A 19,206-nucleotide genomic window follows, 5' to 3' on the forward strand; every position below is an offset into this window, starting at 1 on the left:
TAGTTGTGTGTATAGGATAAATGATAAAGTCATGACTCATGTTATATCGACTTTCATCTCTTATTTTTTTTTTTAATGATTATATTTATTTTTGAGTTCCAAATTATTTTTAAAAATTGTTAAACTCATTAATAAATTTAATAAAAAGTGTCACTTGATTTGAAGTTCATTTTTATGGTGGAAAAAAATTATAAAAGTATAATTATGTGTAGAAAAGAAATAAATAGAGTCATTATAAACCAATTTTTATCCATAAATTTATGGTATTAATAAGTTTATTATTTGAATTTTAAATTATTTTTAGAAATTATTAGACTTGTTAATGAACTCAACATATTAAGTCTTATTTAATTTGGAGGTCATTTGCCTAGTGAATTTTTTTTGAAAAATAATAATTTTATGTAGAAAAGAAACAATATAGTTGTTTAAAACCAATTTTTGTTCATAAATTTATGATTTAATGAGTTTATTATTTAAGTTTAAAATTATTTTTAAAAATTAATAAACATATTAATAAATTCAACGCAGTAAGTTTTATTTTATTTGAAGTTACTAATAAAGTAGGTGTGTTTTTCTATTATTTTTAAAAACCTATAAAAACAACTTTTACTTGTTTCATAAAGTTGTTTTCTATTTCATTCTATTTTTAAAAATTGAAAATAAAGAACAATAATCAGTGCTATTAAAAACTATTTTATGTTTTAAAAAACAAAAGATGAGTTTTAATTTTCATCAAAATTTATTGATGTATAAAGGTCTCTGATCATCTTCTATGTCAATCACGCTCTTGGAAAAAGTTAAATAAATCATAGACTATACCTTTGTAATGAAAACTAACATCAATGGAGATAAATAAAAAATATTTTACACCTCTTTTAGATGGAGATCATCCTTGAAGTTGAAAAAGCTAATTTAAAATCTTTGTTGACTGAAGAGTCAAGAAGGAAAGGAATGAAGCCAAGGGAAAGATTGGACTTTTGTATGCATCGGTGCATTTGAATAAAAATGGGACAAAAAAGGTTTGGTAAATATGCATATAATATATGAATGAAGATGACCATAGCTGTTGAGGCTTCGTATTCCCGATGATCCACGTAGTTTCCAAATGGATGGACGTACAATCTCAACTGATATAGATTCCTGATTCAGCTGTTCCTGCAAAAGGCGTCCGGATAGGGTGTCCGGACACACCCTCCGATGGTTTTGTCAGCCATGGAAAGAGAGATAAAATCAGTTGACACAGTTGGCCTTTTACTAGGTGTTAAAAAACTTACCTTCCTCCTTGCGCGAAGGTTTATATATATAGCATCAGAAGTTCTCTCTCTTCCATAAATGATGGAAGACTTTTTGGTTTACCATGATGCCACTAGGTGGTGGCAGGGACATCCTCACCCTATGGGCGGCTGTCAGAGATCGTGGGAGATGCCGTGACTGTTAGAGATCGTGGGAAGTGACTTGCCGTCACTTCTGTCTTTTCACTCTGCAGGCGTCGAGATGTGAATTGTGATAGGATGTCAGAATGACGTAGTAAGGTATGCTTACTTTGGCCGATGATTCGGATCAAATATATCCTGATAGAATACGAAAGGTCGCCGGATGAGTTAAAACATATCTGGATAGAATATGAAAGGTCGCCGAATGAGAATTGGCGGCGGTTCGGATGTGATGCTTTGCCCGTGTTGTGTGCTTCTATTTCAGGGAGTCCGGATAGGAGAAGCGCGCCACGTGTCTTCCTGAGGGATCCGAATGGAACTGATCCGGATAGAACTGTGTGCCACGTGTCGCCAGGTGTAGGGGTCCCTACAATAGCCATGTGCACAATGTCTTTGACAAATGAAACTACCTAAAACAGAATAGTCTTCCAAAAGTGATGGGACGATGACCAATTAAAATACTCTTCATGCTAGCTAGCTCCTTCCTTTTAGGTCTCCCAACTCCACTTCTCTCTCTCTCTATATTTTCTTTTTTGGTGTTCATTCCCTCACACCATCGTCTTGAATTTAGACTCACCTTAATTATTGTTGATATTTTTATAAGGATGGTTAGTGAATAAATTATAAAAAAACAAAAGAAAACACATATATTTAATGTGGTTTGATAGATTACCTACGTCCATAAAAATAGAAAGAAAAACTTTCACTATATCAAAATTAGGGTTATATGGTTTAAAAATATAATTAGATTAATAATGAGATTCTTAAATGGACCAATTCCAATTAAATTCATGTTATTTAGATTGACCTAGAAATTATCTATTTATTAAATAAGTTATATAGGTTGACATGAACCCAATTAAATTATATATTATTATTACTATTATTTTATATTTATAAATTTTTTAAAATTAACATATAATATGTTATTTAATATTGCAAAAAATTAAAAATAAACATTCCTAGTAAATATATAAAATTGTAAAATTAAAACAATAAGGATTCCCTATTAGCGATAGGGAATTTATTCCCCCAATGGGATTCTCCGTCCAGTCCAGTCTAAGACGGAGAATGGGGCAGGGATGAGGAATAATTTTGAAAAATGGGACAGGGACAAGAGAGACTTCCTCGACCCAGCCCCTCCTCGCTTAATTTATATCTCTATTGGCTTCCATTTCCTCGCACCATATCTGTAAGCCTCGCCTTACCTGTCTTACCTGCCTTTCCCTTTCTTTCCTATGGTCTTCCTCTCTCTAATCTTCGTTTCTTCTTCAATGCCTTCTGAGCTTAAGAAATGTTGGGCATTATTTGTTCAAATATTGCTGCTTTCTAACCTACAACTCTGCGCTCATGGAGAACCAGAAGTCCCCTGTTACTTCATTTTTGGTGACTCATTGTCTGATGGTGGCAATAACAACGGCCTTGTGTCTTTGGCAAAAGCCAATTACCCACCAAATGGAATAGACTTTCCCAGTGGCCCTACTGGAAGGTTTTGCAACGGACGAACCATTGTGGATGTTACTGGTCTTCACCCTCTCCTTTAACAAAATTCATTTTTGAGCTTTTAATTTGCTTCAAAAGTACTTCCAATAACCATAATTATGTTGTATGCTCACTGAAACAATTCACACTTCCTTGTTACAGCTGATCTTCTTCAGTTGGAGAATTACATCCCACCATTTGCAACTGCTAGTGATCAACAAATACTGCAAGGCGTGAATTATGCGTCGGGTTCCGCTGGGATTCGTGATGAAACTGCAGTTTTCCTTGTAATATACTCGATTCAAACTCATCCCCCAGATCTATAGCCTGTTGAAAACTTTATAAAGTTACTTTTGATGGTGGCTTATAACCAGTCCTTCACTATATGTAGTTTATATATATAGATAGATGGTCCTAGGAGAAACATTTTTATCAAACTTTAATAAATATGATATAGACTTATGTCTAGATAAAACTATATTTGGAAGCGACTAAAGCAGTCAAAGAAAACTTCATGAAGTTTTTCATGGACGCCAGTGACAATGATTTATTGTTGACATGTGAAAGTCTTAAGTCTAGCTAATATCTTCTAATAGTGGCCAAGTTTTTTATTTTGCTCGAGTTTTCCAGAATGAAAACATATATATAATTAAGCGCTTTTATGTAAAGTTGATTTAGATCATGCATGTTAGAGAAGGTTGTAAACATTAAATTCTATTTGGCCATTGAAAAAAACTTGTAATTGATCACCAATACTTTTATGTGAAAGGAAGAACATTGTTTTTTTGTTATATTGGCAGGGTGAACGGATCGTTATGAATCAGCAGCTGCAAAATTTCCAAACTACGCTCTCGCAAATCACTGGCATGCAAGGAAATAATGAGACAGCTGCTATGAATTTCCTAAGCAAGTGCCTATTCACAATTGGAATCGGCAGCAACGATATTGGAGTCAACTACTATGGGCCATTGCCTTTATCAAGTATCGAATATACTCCTGATCAATTTACTGCATTACTAATTGATCAATATTCTCAGCAACTGAGAGTTAGTACTACAATTCTCACTATCTTTCTCATTATTTTCTGCATAAGGAATAATTCTCTAGAAAAACTAAGTTAGCTTTTTTTCCCTTGCCTTCTTGATGCTAGATATTGTACCAAAATGGAGCGCGAAAGCTAGCCCTCTTTGGAGTGTCACAAATAGGTTGCACCCCGGCTTTAGTGGCATGGTACGGTGCAAGTCCTGGCTCTACATGTGTGGATTACATAAATGATATGGCCCAACTCTTCAATAACAGGCTTATGTTACTGGTGGATAACCTCAATAACGATCTCACCGACGCGAAATTTACCTATATAAACATTTTTGAAATTCAATCATCATTGGATCTTGCAGCCCTTGGTACATGGCATCAACTTTCTTTTTTTTTTTTTTGAAGTTAAACATCTTCCTATTAGATGGAACATTGGACTAGTAAACCATTTGGCTTATTACTATTTACAGGTTTTAGGGTTACAGACGATGTGTGTTGTGGTACGAGTCTTACAGGTTGCATTCCTTTCACAACTCCATGCGAGAACAGAAGCGAGTATGTGTACTGGGATTTCGCCCACCCAAGTGAGGCTACCAATGTGATCTTTGCTGGAAGAGCATACAGCGCACAGACCCCTTCCGATGCTCACCCCATTGATATCCACACCCTAGCCCAGCTCTGATGATGGAGATGAAAGCTATGGAGGCACATGGGAAGTGAAGGCATATATACAATAATGGTTGCGGATAGTACCATCCATCGATCTGTAGTTTTCTTTGTGGCTGCAATACTAGATATACTATGAACATGTAACCCTCCTAAATAAATAAGGCATCTTGTATCCCATTTAATCCATTTAATAATTATGTCATATTTAATAGTCAAGTTTGTATATATGTCTTTATGCTTCAATTACACATGTTTATGACTAAATCGATCTATTTATTTAAAGAAAAATTTAAAATGAAGTTAAATGGCTTAAAAATACAATTAGATTAATAACTATATTATTAGATGGACCAATTTCAATTAAATTTATGTTATTCAGGTTGACCTATAAGTTATATATTTATTAAATAGGTTATATAGATTGATGTGAATCCATTTATACTCAATTCAAATTTGTAAAAAACAAACATATTAGACTTGTGTTAGGTTAACGGATTATATTAAACTTTGTTACTCTTATTCTCAATGAGGCTCTATATCTAAGATTTTGAAAATATTTTTCAAAATTAATATAAAAATTTTAAAAATATTTTAAAACTTATGGTACTTTGATGAAATCTAATTAAAAATTATCATTTGAAAAATAAGCTTTCACATTTAAGTTGAATTTGTCTAAACAAGTTTTCATTGATGTCATAAAAAAAATCTTAAATTTAAAATAATTTTAAAATTGTGATATTTTTATAGATATTTTCTTGAAAAAAAAATTGGTATTTTCATCACAATTCCCTCTATACCTTGGCCGTTGCCTTATCCATGCACCTAATGTGGGGGAAATGTCATTGGTTCCACATATGTTGCATATCTAAACATAATCCTCTCGTTCATTTGGTGAAGGACAAATTTTTGAAAATGTAAAATATTATCCTAAAATGTTTTTGTGCTCTCACATGGTGAGCCATGGACGGTATAGGTGTGCATTTGTTGGAAAGTTCCTACGCAAATATTGTTTGTATCCGGATCATGACATGCATTTGTTGGATGGTTACAAGCATGACTTACGTAAATATCAAAAATATTATCCAACCACTATTTTTAGTTCATATCCAAACACTAAGGTTGTATTTGATTTAAAAATTATTGTTTTATAATTTTCATTTTCTATTTCTTTTTTTTAAATACTTTTTATTTTCTATTTTTTGCTCCTTGAAAATGCTTTGATTTAAAAAAAGTGAAAATTGTTTTTAGAAATAAAAATTTTAAAATGTTGTTTGGGTTTTAGTTTTCGTGATCTATAAAATGGTGAAAAAAATAAATAAAATTTTACACGAGACACAAATTATGGTATAATAAATATTATTATAAAGAATAATATTACTCACTTTATATATATATATATATATACTTATATACTTATAACATTCACAATCTAATAAAAAAAAATAAAATATTATTTCTTATTTTAAGGATGATATTTGATCTAAATGTATGTGAGAAAATGTTTATTTATATTAATATATCTTTCATATTTATAATATTGATATTCTTTTTATATAATGGGCTCTATATAAGAACTTTTATGTGATTTTAGTTCCTTTTTCTTTTTCATTTCTTTTAGAAAATATTTTTCACTTATTTTTTTTTTTAAATTGAAAACATTATTTTCATTTTTTTTTTATCTCAATTTTCTAGAAAATGAAAATGAAAAAAAAAATCATCTTCAATTTTGATTTTAGCTTTCTTTGAAAATGAAAACCGAAAATGATCTAAATAAATATAGGGTTTGAGTGATTCTCTCTAAAAATGTTTCTAACGAAACCATTAGTAATAAAACGATTATATATAAATATGCTATATATAAAAACGTTTTAATCATAATCACTCTAAAAAAAACCTCTACAATTTAAGCAATAGGAATTGATATGTACATATTTAGGGGCTTTTCACACCAATAAGTTCATTTTCCCCAAATTAATTTCTCTTATTCATGTCCCTTAAATTTTTAGATTGTAAGCAAACACAACTCTTAACTTGATTTTTACTAAAACTGTTAAAGAATTAAATTAATTATTAACTGAGTAATTGTCATACCGACTTTAACTGATTAGTAGAAATCTAATTTTAGGGTTTAAATGGGTGTTATAACTAATTATCATACATTCTAATAGATAATCTAACTCATGAACCTAGACTCGATTTTCCACAAACCGCCTTTTCCTCTTAGGAATTATATATATTTAGGGTTTTTTTTTCCTTTTAAAAATAAACAAAGATAAGTGATGACTTCAAACAAATTTTCAAAAATTAGTTTTTTATAATAAAAAGTGCAAGTCGCCATAGAGTGGACTGCATGTGAAAAATTCTAGTCAATTACATTTCACATGATATATTTATGTTCTTCTAAATGTATAATCTGTTTGTTCCTGGATACTGGTAATGGATCCAATCAATGGAGGATGTTTAACTTCTTAAGTTGCAAATATGACTCTTATATAAGTAATTATTTATAAGCTTCAAACAAAATTAGTTAAAAAAAAAAAAATCTTATTAAACTTTCAGAAAGTAAACTTGTGACTTCCAAAATCCATCGAAACAACCTTAATACATAGCCTCCGCCTGACCTAATGTCATAATTGGTCCAACCCATCAATTCGTTGGTCCCAACAAAGGTTCCTATCTTGCAAATCATGTGGATCACTTCTAAATTCTACGTACTTCCATTTATAAAAATTGATCAATATTTTCTCAAAGACTTTCCCTGCTACACAGGTAATTTAAAGTGGTCCATCGTGATATATATGCAAAAAAACAACAGATGTTCCAAGTATCAGGCCCATTGTACGTATGATATTATTCCTTCTACTAAAATCCATAGTTTTTGGAATCTAAGAGCCAAATAAAAACAGAAATCAAGGAAATAAAATAAACATGTCTTTGTTAGTTGATTCATAACAAATGAGAGAAAAAGTTAAAATATTTGATTTTTTAAAAAGAAAGTAAATAATTTATGGTGTTTATTTTTTTGCTAAATAAAAAAAGTTAAAATATTTAATTTTTTATATTAAATTAAATGTAATATGTTGATATCAACCAATATAATTAAAATGAATTTGTTATCAATAAATTCAGTTTAATTATATTGATTAATATCAACTGAATAGAAAAAACCAAATATTTTAATTTATTCTACTATTTAGCCAAAAAAACAAACATCATGTCACTCATCCAACAAATTAAAACATAATAAAATGAAAATAATGGTGGTATCTAAAACACCATTTACTAATATGGTAGGAAGGAAAACGAGAGAATTCTTATTTATATCTAGAGATTTCTAGATCTTGGATTATTCTCTTTGTGGGTGGCTTCTGTTGTCCTAAAAATTGCTTAGTCCTAACCACTCAAAAGATTGGTCCAATCTAGATGGATGATATCTCTATCCTATTTCCTAAGTAACTAGGGTTCCTATTTGCAAATTTGTTCATCACAAGCTCTATTAGGGCTCCAGTTGACCAAAGGCAGCTCCTTCAATGGCATTACTGAGTCAGCTATAGAGTTATTATGTATTATAGCATGTTTGCAACGATTCAAATGAAGAAAGGAAAATAAAAGTTTATACAATTTCTTAATCACCACGTTTAGATCAATTATAAGAATGAAACTACGAATAATAAAATTATTTTAATAAAAATCAAATCTTACTTTTGGTAGCTTTTTGATTCCACTATAATCAATCTTTATTTTCATTTCTATCATCCCTTTGGTCCCATATATCAAATACACCTTTAATGTAAATCCCACAATATTCTCTTCTATTGTATAAACTTTGAGTTTAGAGTAAATTTGAGTAGGACTAGAAGGAGTATAGCATGATACTTCGAAATACCTTCTTCTAAAAAATCAGATATTTAACTGATTTTTAAATATTAGATACTCATTTTGAGAGATAAATTTTTCAAAAATCAATTTCCCGTTAAGACACATTGCTAAAATTACTATTAAAAGATTTTTTTTTTCTATCCAAAGGGAGCGGCGTGAGATGCCAATTTAAAAAGAAAAAAAAAACGAACTAAGGACCTTTTTGGTAACTGTTTCCAAAATTTTTTTTGAAAAATAGTTTTTGGAAATTGTTATATAATATTTTGTAAAACAAAAGTCTGTTTGAAAACTTAAAATATTTTAAATATTTTTAAAATAAATTTATGTATAGTATTTCATTTTTAATCATTCCATATGTTTGTATAACTATTTTTTAAAACAATTCTTAGAAAAAAAAGTGAAAATAATGGAAAACAACTAAAAGATATTATTTAAAAACACTTTTATATATATATATATATATATATATAATTTTTAGTTGTCAAACATATTTTTTAATTTTTTGTTTTGGAGAATAGAAAATTGTTATTGAAAACAGTTGTTCAATATACCCTAACCTTTTTGAAAAATGAAAAAAAAAGGATGAATCTCATTTTTTAAAATGAGCTTCATAACATAAATTTTAAACCACTTAAAATTAAAAATAACTGGAAAACAATTTATTTTATTTGATGATAGATACCTAATTAATCACTTGTAACAAAATATGATCAATAATGATTAATTTTATCACTTTTTTATTTATTTAAAATTTTGTTTATATCTTTTTTTTTTTTAAAAAAATATTAATATTTATTGCTCAATACATTTTATTATGGAACTTCACTTTTTTAAAATTAAAAAATATTTTTTTTGAAAAAAAAAAAAAGAAATTAAAACTTCAAATAAAAATATTTTATTAAAATTTTTTAACATTGAAATTATAAAATTTTGGGCAAGGAAATCTCTTTCTTTGAAGTTGCATAAAATTTACGTGGCTCGTATGCTTGACCCAACAACAAAAGTTCCCACACAAACAAGTAACAAACTCCAGACTAATGAATTGACTAATTTTTAGGTAGTGGAAAAGGAAGTTCGTTTCTCACTAACTAACCATATTAATTATTTCTGTTAGGATGCGCAAGATCCAATAAGACCCAACGTATTTCACTTGCTTAGGTATCTCTATTCTTTGGTGTTTCTTTTTATGTTTTATTTTTATTTTTATTTGTTTTGTTAGGTTTAAGTTAAATATAAATTCTATCATTAGTTTGAAACTTTATCAAGTATCTTTTTTTATCATTTTTATTTATTATTTTCATTCATCTTCTATTTCATTTAAAATGAAGTGTGTGAGAAGAAATCCCAAAATAGGTTTGATTTTTCTAATAATTATATTCATATTTCTAATAAGTAATTAATGAGTAATGAATTGTGAAATGGATGATTTTTCGGTACTCTTTTTCTATTCTTATATTCGAACTATATCTTAAAAAAAAAAAAGCAACAAAAAATTGATTGAGAAGGCAAACAAAAGAACTATTGGGTTGTGCTTGCATTGTTGTTGCCTGAATCTTTTGTGAAGTTGCTTCGAAGATTAGAACAATTTTTATTTGCTAGCAAAATTAAAGATGTAGACTTCTTTTAATTGATACATATTAAATAAAAAATCTTAAGAGCCAAAACTTATGTAATGGAATTGTAATATACCATCATAATATCTATAAGCCTAAGTTTGAATATCGTAATAGTTTCATTGTTATGCATAAAATCTAGTTAAGAGTCCTTATCATCTTGGATATGAGTGACAAAATTTGATATGACAACCCAATATATTTTTCAAGGATTTGGATAGAATATAATAGTATTTATTGAATCATATAATCTTCAAATATATTATACTATGCATTATCTATTTAATAATTATGATGTGTGTGATTTTATGTTCTTTCACCCTATTATTATTCATATCGCGTTTGGTTGACCTATTTAATAAAATGTTCAATCCTTGGCAGATATGAAGATGCCCTGCAAGCATGAAATTCTATCCTAATCTTTGACTTCAAAGTGATGAGAGAACCCTTATCATTGAGGAGTTTAAAGTCATGAAATGATTAGTTTAGGAGCAGGAAGTGGGGTAATAATTTTTTGCATGTGCTCATATATTAAAAGAAAAGAGAAACTGTTAGAATTAGGTCACGAGAAGGAAGAAGTAATTTCATAAACACAATTAAAAATATTAGAAAAAGGTCTTTCACTTATGGTGGGAGTTTTTATCTAGTAGACATTCAAATATTCATAATCCTACTTTCTTTTAGGCTTCCCTAACTTCATATCTCTTCTATATCTATATTACATATAAAAATAGGAAGTGTCTAAACACTTTTTTTCTCCTAAAATAGCCTTATGATTTTTATTATATACACTTATATCTTATCATTATTATATGTAATTAATTAAAATAATGTTTATTTTTATTCTTAATTTATTGAATAAAAAAAAATTAGATAAAATTCAGATATATACAAAAAAAAAATTCTTTAGAATCCAAATTACATCTTTTTAAAATCTGAATTATATATATATATATTTATACATGCTTATATCTTATTGTTATATTATTATATGTAATTAGATTATTAATTTTTTAAAAATTCAAACATATAAAACAAAAATAAAAATAATACTTCTCTTTTAAAAATTATTATAATTTCATTTAAAAAATAATATTTCATGATGATATTGCTTTTCTTCTCTAAAAAAGTGATAATAATTTTTGTTTCATTTTAAACATGATTTTTTTTTACTTCTTAAAAATAAAAAAATACAAATATTTATTGTTGTCAATTATTTTTTTTAACCCAAATTTAAAGCATAATTTATTTTTGAAATCCAAATTAAAAAAAAAGAAACTTTTATTCAATTCTATAATATTATTCAATAAAAAATTAGTTTAGATAATATTTCTCCTTTTATTAGAAAAATGTCTTTCATTTTAGACATTATTTTCTTTGACTTCTTAAGAATAAAAAAAAATATACAAATATTTATTGTTGTAAATTATTTTTTTAACCCAAATTTAAAGCTTAATTTTTTTTAATCCAATACTCATTATCATTGTTCAATTATGAAATAGGTTGTTAATCTAAATTGTTATGTTGTTACTTATTTCATTTCGATAAGAGGACACATTTTATGATATTTGGAAAAGGTAGACAACAACTCTCTTTCACTCTCTTATTTTCTTCCAACTTTTTTTTTTGTTGGTTGTTTATCACTGTAAAATGTATATAGATTTATAGATTCATTTTTATGATATTTGGAAAATGGAGGATATGTGATTAAAGAAAAATGATGAAGAATCGAAGGAGTTGTTGCATAGATATTTTATGCGTGGAGAGGTGTGCAGATTTTCTTATTATCATTGTTCAATTATGAAATAGGTTGTTAATCTAAATTGTTATATTGTTACTTATTTCATTTCAATAAGAGGACACACTCTTATTTTTAATGATTTGTTATTTTTTTTAAATTTAATTTATTCTCACCACATAATTGACTTTATTTTAGGGAATCGGTTTTTTATATTGATTCTTCATGATTATTGTTTTGAGATCAATTTTTGATATTGATTCTTCTTGATTATTATAAATATGAGATTTTTTGGGGTTCATTTATTTGATTTATACTTTAATTGATTATGGGGAAATTGTAATAGAAAAAAAATGAAAATTTTCTAATTTTCGTTGATTCAATTAAACCCAACCTATTATAAGATTAAAAAATTTCCTTCTCTCTAAGAAGAATCAAAGGTGACATTGGGTAGCATTGGATCTAAATATATTAGTTTTCTTATTAATTATTATTATTATTATTATTATTATTGCAAGAATATATACTTTTCTTGTATTTATTTATTTATTGTGATTTATTATCATTATATGTCATAGCAAGCAAGGAGGCTAATACACTTTTCTTTGAGAAAACGAGGGAAAATTAATGTAGGTACACAATAGTCATTATATTTATTAATCTAATAATTTAAAATTATTTAGAACTTTGATTTATATAGACTTTGTAGAAAAAAGATGGGATGTTTGTAAGATATAATTGAATTTTTATTTAGCTTTTTTCTTTCTATTTTGTTTGAAGTTTTAGATGGATGAATTGATAGGTTGTATTTTATTTGGATACTTGTGGATACCTATAGGCACTAGATAATCATTTTTAAAATTAATTTATTTTTACTATCTTTGGATGATTATAGAACACACAATTTTCTTTTCTTTTCTTTTCTTTTCTTTTTTTTTTTTTTTGGAAATTGGAAAAAAATTTAAATCTTTTTGGAGGGTGAGATTGAAAAACCAAAGAAATATAGAGTATAAGATAATTACATTTATTTGGACAAAAATAATATATTTGTGTAAAATAATTATATCCATGTATAATTAAAAAATTAGATTAATATTGAAATTTAACTTCACTTAAATTTAAAATTAATATTTATCAAATTCAAAATACTAATAATTGTAAAATTAATATTTAGAAAATATATAAAATTGAGATATAAACTTTTTTCTAATCTAAACTACAATTTCCATTTTTTTTAAATGTAAATGTAACACAGCTATGAAAGATTTTACAAATTAATAAAATTTGTGTACACAAATTATTTGAAAATTATATATTTAAAGAAAACGTGGGTACTTTCTTCTACGATATCTTTTATATTATATTGTTTAAAATATAAAATATATAATGTTCTCATTCTATAAGGTAAAAGATGTTGCTTGACTTCATCAATGATTGATTGAGTGTTTGAGGACAACAAAAATTCTATACAACTCTTTTCTCATTTTCTTTTTTCCTAGAATATTTTTTCTATTTATATTTATAAATAGAATTATAAGTAATTATTAATTTTAAATTAAAATCTCTATAAATAGAATTATGGATAAGGATAAATTGATTTTAAATTCAAATAATTATTGAAGATGTTACTCACATGCTTTTGATTAACTTTTGAAATTCTATATAAGAAAAGTGAAGATCAGGATTAAATTTTGAAATTTTATATAAGAAAATCAATTATTTTTTTCTTCTTTCTCAAATGATTTCTTTTTTTTCTTTTCTTCTTTAATCATTTCTCTATTTATAGAGAAAGGTAGATTGACTTCAAAGTTCAGATAATTATTGGAATTTAAAATTTAATTTTTTTATTTACGATTTAGTTATTTTCTAATTGTGATATTACACAATATTTTTGTATTTACCATTCCACTTCCATACATAACTTTCATGTATGCACGTTGGGATTGAAGTATATATTTTTTTGTTTTAATTTGACAACAAAAATTCCATTTAAATAAGATTGTCATTTTAGTTTTAAAAAATATTAAAAAATATTGTGCCAAAGAAATCCTATTTAAACATGGGCTTATATGATAGTTTATTAAATAATAAATAAATAATTATTTTTATTTGATTCTAGAGTTTTTTATTATCAAATATTAACAATTATGAATTTATTATTTATTTATTAATACAAGAGTTGCTTATTTCTTTTACTTACAATTTTTCAAAAATGTTTCAAAAATTATATTTTATAACTGTGCAACATATGATGATATGAACATAATCTCAAAATGACTACCCTAAGGAATCCTTGGAACTTTTAATCTAAATAGGGAGGTGTGGGGTTAGAGTTGATTTGGTTAGTGTAATTCCAACTATTTCTTCCATTATAAAATTGAATGAGAAAAATAAATGCATGCTCATGCATAAGGAATGTTGGAAATAGTAATTTTTTAATTGTAGTCAAAATCACTAAACTATTTTATTTTCAATTTTACATTTTATAATAATTGATATATATTCTTTGATTAGCATTATAAAGAGTAAATTTTTAGGTGTGATTTAATAATTTTAACTCTGCCACATCCAATTATAAGTTAGTCACTTTGATATTCATTAATTATAAAATTAATGAATTAATTTTAGATGCTTATTCAAACTTATTTTACTTATTTTTTTTTTTACAAAAATAATATAATTTACAAATAAATTTATAAAATATTTGTTGGTCTTTATTTTTAATTTTATTTAAACTTTGTAAAATTAAAATTCTTTAAATCCTAATATATAAAAAATAAATTGTAACAAAATTATATATATATATATATATATATATATATATATATATATATATTTATAGCAATGGGTTATCTTCAATTTTATTTTGAATTTTTTTTAAACATTTGGATTTGGATTTTTATGTTTAATCACATAGTTAGTTATTTACGAATAACTACAAATAATTGTTGATACAACTAAAATTTATTTAAATATTTAATATTTTTTAGTGTTGGGTTATTTTTTATTTGATTTTGAAAATTTTTAAATGTGACTAAGGAATGAAAGGATACGATACAACTCATTAATAATTATTAAAAATTAAAATTAATTTTTAATATTCTATATGAGTTACCATAATAAATTTCAATTTTAAAAAATGTAATTGAAACAAATAGAAAACTAAAAGTCTAGAGGATTAAAATCAATTTAAATGATATAATTCAATATTTATAAAGAAAAAAAGAGTAAATTATACAAAATTTAAAATAATTTACTTAAGGAAACTAAAGGACACTCTTACACCATTATAATACACTACACCATATTATATATTAATATAATTAATTATTATAGAATAATATATTTGATACATCGATTTATAAATATTATTCATTGATGAATATCATATTTTTAATAATTTAATATATTAATATATTTTTCCATTTTATATATTATTTTAATTAATTTAAAATTATTTAAAGTAAATAATTTATTATTAAATCATTTTTTAATAATGAATATATATCAAAATCAAATTTATGGTAAACAAATAATTCATAATAGTTTTCATTATTTAAAATAATATAATAAAATTGTCATAATCACTAATTACCTTTTGAAACATTATCTTGAATACCATCTACCAAAGTGTTACTTTTAAAGTTGATATTTAAAGATGTTAGAATTTTGTTCTAACAAGAATTTGGTAATTGATAATTTTCAGTTACAAAATGAATGTTTGTATTGTTTATAGAATTTGAAAGAATTAGAAAGTCTATTGTAATATCAATAATATTCATTTCAAGAAGTTATAATGAAAATTAAATTTTAACCCTATTTGTTTTCATTCTTTTTTTTTTTTTTTTTCTAAATAAGAATATTTTCTATTCACATTTGTATTTTCAATTGATAGTTTATCTAAATTATTTTAGTTCATATATCTAAATAAGAATCTTATCTTTTATCCACTTATATATAGACAATATATTGTGGATAAACAAATACTTAAAGAGTTAAAAATCCATATGTTTGTTTTCTCTTTCTCATTATATCTCATTATGAGATTTTATATTTAGTTTTATGGAGTTCATAACACATGTTAGCATTGTGAATGAATTGGTGATCATCATTGGTGCATTGGTGCTCGTCTTCATAGTGAATGGACTATGGATTAATTTAATGTTTAAAAAATAATTTAATAACTTCTAATAATTTGTATTATATATCTTCTATTTGATTGAAAGAAATAAGGTTTCAAAAAGTAATTAATGATTATAACAAAATTGAATTTATTATTTTAAATGGAGAAAAGTCTTAACACCTTCTAAAGATTAACAGGAAGTTAAAGGAAAAAATAGATTATGGTGAAACTTTAATACCACCCAATATGATATAGATTTTTATTTTACTAATACATATAGTGATAATTTAGAATAATTTAATGACAAGTTATAAATAAAAGTATGAAAATCAAATAGTTTTATGGTATTGAATAAATGAGTGAGGAGTATCTTGGGAAGAAAAAGAAGTGCAAAATACTTTTACTTTTATAGACAAAGTCAATACAATTAACTATCGCGGTGGTGGTAGAGAGAAAAAATATTTTTCATACTCAATGAATTTTTTTTAATATAAATGAGAATTATTTTTTAAAAAAAAAGACTTTTTAAGTAAAAAAATGTTTTAGAATTTATTCATACTTTTACTTTTAATATAGTATATATTTTAAAATTAATTAAAATAATATATAAATATATAAAATGACATAAATAACTTTCTATCTAATTATCTTCCCAACTTCTTATCTTTATCTTTCTATCCTATCTCTTTATCATTTATAGAGGTGTATATCATAAATCATAAAAAAATTCTAAAGATATTTAAAAAAAAAAATTGATGGAGTAAAACTTAGAATTAAATGAAAGGAAAATAATATTAACATTAAAGAAAAAGTAGCAAAAAAGAAAATATGTCTATCTTTATCATAGAATTTTCACTAAGGAAACTAGAAAAGAAAAAGTTAGAATCTTATTCTACAATTTATATTTATCATAAAATTATCTCCAAGGAAACCAAAAAGAAAAAGTTGGAATCTTTTTCTATAATTTAACATACTATTACCTTATAAAATTTGAGTGAAAAGAATTTATTTGAAATAATGATAGGTAGAAAATTTTGGATGACTATAAGTAAATTTTGAGTGAAAAGAATTTATTTGAAATAATGATGGGTAAAAAATATAGAATGAACATAAATAAATTTTGGGGTAAAAGAATTTATTTGAAGTAATGATAGATAGAAAATTCTGGATCATTATACATAAATTTTGAGTTAAAAAAATTTATTTAAAGTGATAATAGGTAGAAAATTTTAGATGACAATAAATAAATTTTAACTTAAAAGAATTTATTTTTAAGTAATGATGGGTACAAAATACTAAAAGACTAAATAAATTTTGAGTTAAAAGAATTTATTTTCAATAATGATAGGTAGAAATTTCTGAATGACTTTAAAAATAAATTTATACGTAAGTTTCAACTTTTATCTAATATAATAAATTCAAAAGGAAAAAAAAACTTTTACAAATATTAAATTAATAATATTTTATGAATTTGATTAAAAAAATAAAAAAATTTATATAACTATAAAAAATAAATAAATGCAAGTAGCATGTTAATAAGAGATTAATGCTCTCATCGTGTCATCTATGTTCAACATAATAAATTACAATCATCTTTATATTTATCCATAGTTTTAAAAGGCTTAAGGCGTACCAAGGCGCAAAGTAGTCCTAAAACCTGAGGCGCAAGACGCACCTAAGGCGCAGACGTGTCTCAGGCTCGGGCTTTAGTGAAGTGAGGCGCACCCTAATTTACATATATATTTTTATATAATATAATCAAATTTAATAATAATTTATTTGTCATAAACACATAAATCATCAAATATCATCCAAAACTTTAATTTAATCAACATGATGAGGTCCCGGAAGGCACGTGACTATTTTTCCTCTATTTTTTATCATCTTCTTCTTCTTCTTCACTTCTCCATTGCACAGTTGAGGTTAGGGCATGATTGGGAGTGGTGTCGGGTTCAAAAATACCATAAAAAGGGGGCTGGAAAGGAAAACAAGGCCAAAATGATGTCATTTTAGCCTTTTTTTTTTTTTAAAAAAAGGAACAAGTTCCAAAATGACGTCGTTTTGACTTGTTCCTTTTAAAATAAAAAGGGCTAAAACAATGTCGTTTTGGACCTAAAAATAAAATAAAATTAGGGCTTCTCAACCCCAGTCCTCTGCAACCCGACGACGATTGAAGAAGAGAAGGAGAAGAAGAAGAAGAAGAAGGAGAAGGAGAAGGAGAAGGAGAAGGAGAAGAATGAAGGCGTACCCGATTGGAGGCGAGTTAGGCGACCGCGTTGCGCCTTGCTGGATGCAAGCACCTTGCGCGCCTACGCGGTGCCTTCTTGAAGGGGTGTCACCTGTCTTCAGGCGAGGTGCCAGAGGGTGGCGTCGCGCCACCCTGAGCCTAGGCGTGCCTTTCACAACTATGTATTTGTAACGACCCGCACCCAACCATGTAAATATTGTCCGCTTTGGGCCCAAGAGGGCCCTCACGGCTCTACTTGATTAAGAAGAGTCTCCACATATATAGCGCCAGGAACTTGCTCCCCTATCCGATGTGGGACATCACAAACACCCCCCCATGCAGACACAACGTCCTCGTTGTGTCCCATGAGATTACAGGGCCAAACAGACAAACATCCCTTACGAGGCCAAACAAACCCCCACACCAGGGTCGGGGATCGGCTCTGATACCATTTGTAACGACCCGCACCCAACCATGTAGATATTGTCTGCTTTGGACCCAAGGGGGCTCTCACTGCTTTAAAACGCGTCTACAGGGTTAAGAGGAGTCTCTACATATATAGCGCTAGGAACTTGCTCCCCTATCCGATGTGGGACATCACAGTATTTATCTATACTTCATTTCAACATTTTAAATTTTCAGATTGGTTTTCAAGCAATCAAAGGACATTTATCCTCGATGACTACTAATAAGGTATTACATCTTAAACATAATATTCAAAATATTAAGTTTTAAATTTATACTACAATTATTAACCAAATCAAACTAATCTTAGTTGAAGTTACAACTCTATAGTCTAGAATAGGGTGCTGTAGTCAAAGTTGATTCACTAACTCTATGGATAATAGTCAAAAACATTTTGACAAAACAAAAAGAACAATAGTTTATAAATCAACTTATAAAAATTAATTAATATTTATCATTATGCCATTTATGATAACTTTAATTTCATATTTTTACATTAATAAAAAAATACAATTGCTACATCTTTTGAGTTTGATTTGATT

General features: G+C 26.4%; 1 protein-coding gene across 1 annotated transcript; it reads left to right on the forward strand.

The window, feature by feature from the left end:
- Positions 1-2,639: 2,639 nt before the first annotated feature.
- LOC117924207 (GDSL esterase/lipase At1g29670-like) lies at positions 2,640-4,835 on the forward strand. The gene is made up of 5 exons (XM_034842788.1): positions 2,640-2,957; positions 3,078-3,202; positions 3,716-3,961; positions 4,066-4,318; positions 4,421-4,835. Exons 1-5 carry the CDS (start codon positions 2,672-2,674, stop codon positions 4,630-4,632), a joined length of 1,122 nt encoding a protein of 373 aa, XP_034698679.1. The 5' UTR covers positions 2,640-2,671; the 3' UTR covers positions 4,633-4,835.
- Positions 4,836-19,206: the final 14,371 nt, after the last annotated feature.

Source organism: Vitis riparia, chromosome 10 (assembly GCF_004353265.1).
Source record: "Vitis riparia cultivar Riparia Gloire de Montpellier isolate 1030 chromosome 10, EGFV_Vit.rip_1.0, whole genome shotgun sequence".
In the NCBI taxonomy this organism is placed as follows: Eukaryota; Viridiplantae; Streptophyta; class Magnoliopsida; order Vitales; family Vitaceae; genus Vitis; species Vitis riparia.

What these genes read in the sequence shown, in the direction of transcription:
- LOC117924207 (XM_034842788.1), top strand. Translation starts at nt 2,672, where the DNA reads ATGGTCTTCCTCTCTCTAATCTTCGTTTCTTCTTCAATGCCTTCTGAG. An exon ending in AACCATTGTGGATGTTACTG is followed by an intron (nt 2,958 to 3,077) that starts GTCTTCACCCTC and finishes TCCTTGTTACAG; the next exon opens with CTGATCTTCTTCAGTTGGAG. An exon ending in ATGAAACTGCAGTTTTCCTT is followed by an intron (nt 3,203 to 3,715) that starts GTAATATACTCG and finishes TTATATTGGCAG; the next exon opens with GGTGAACGGATCGTTATGAA.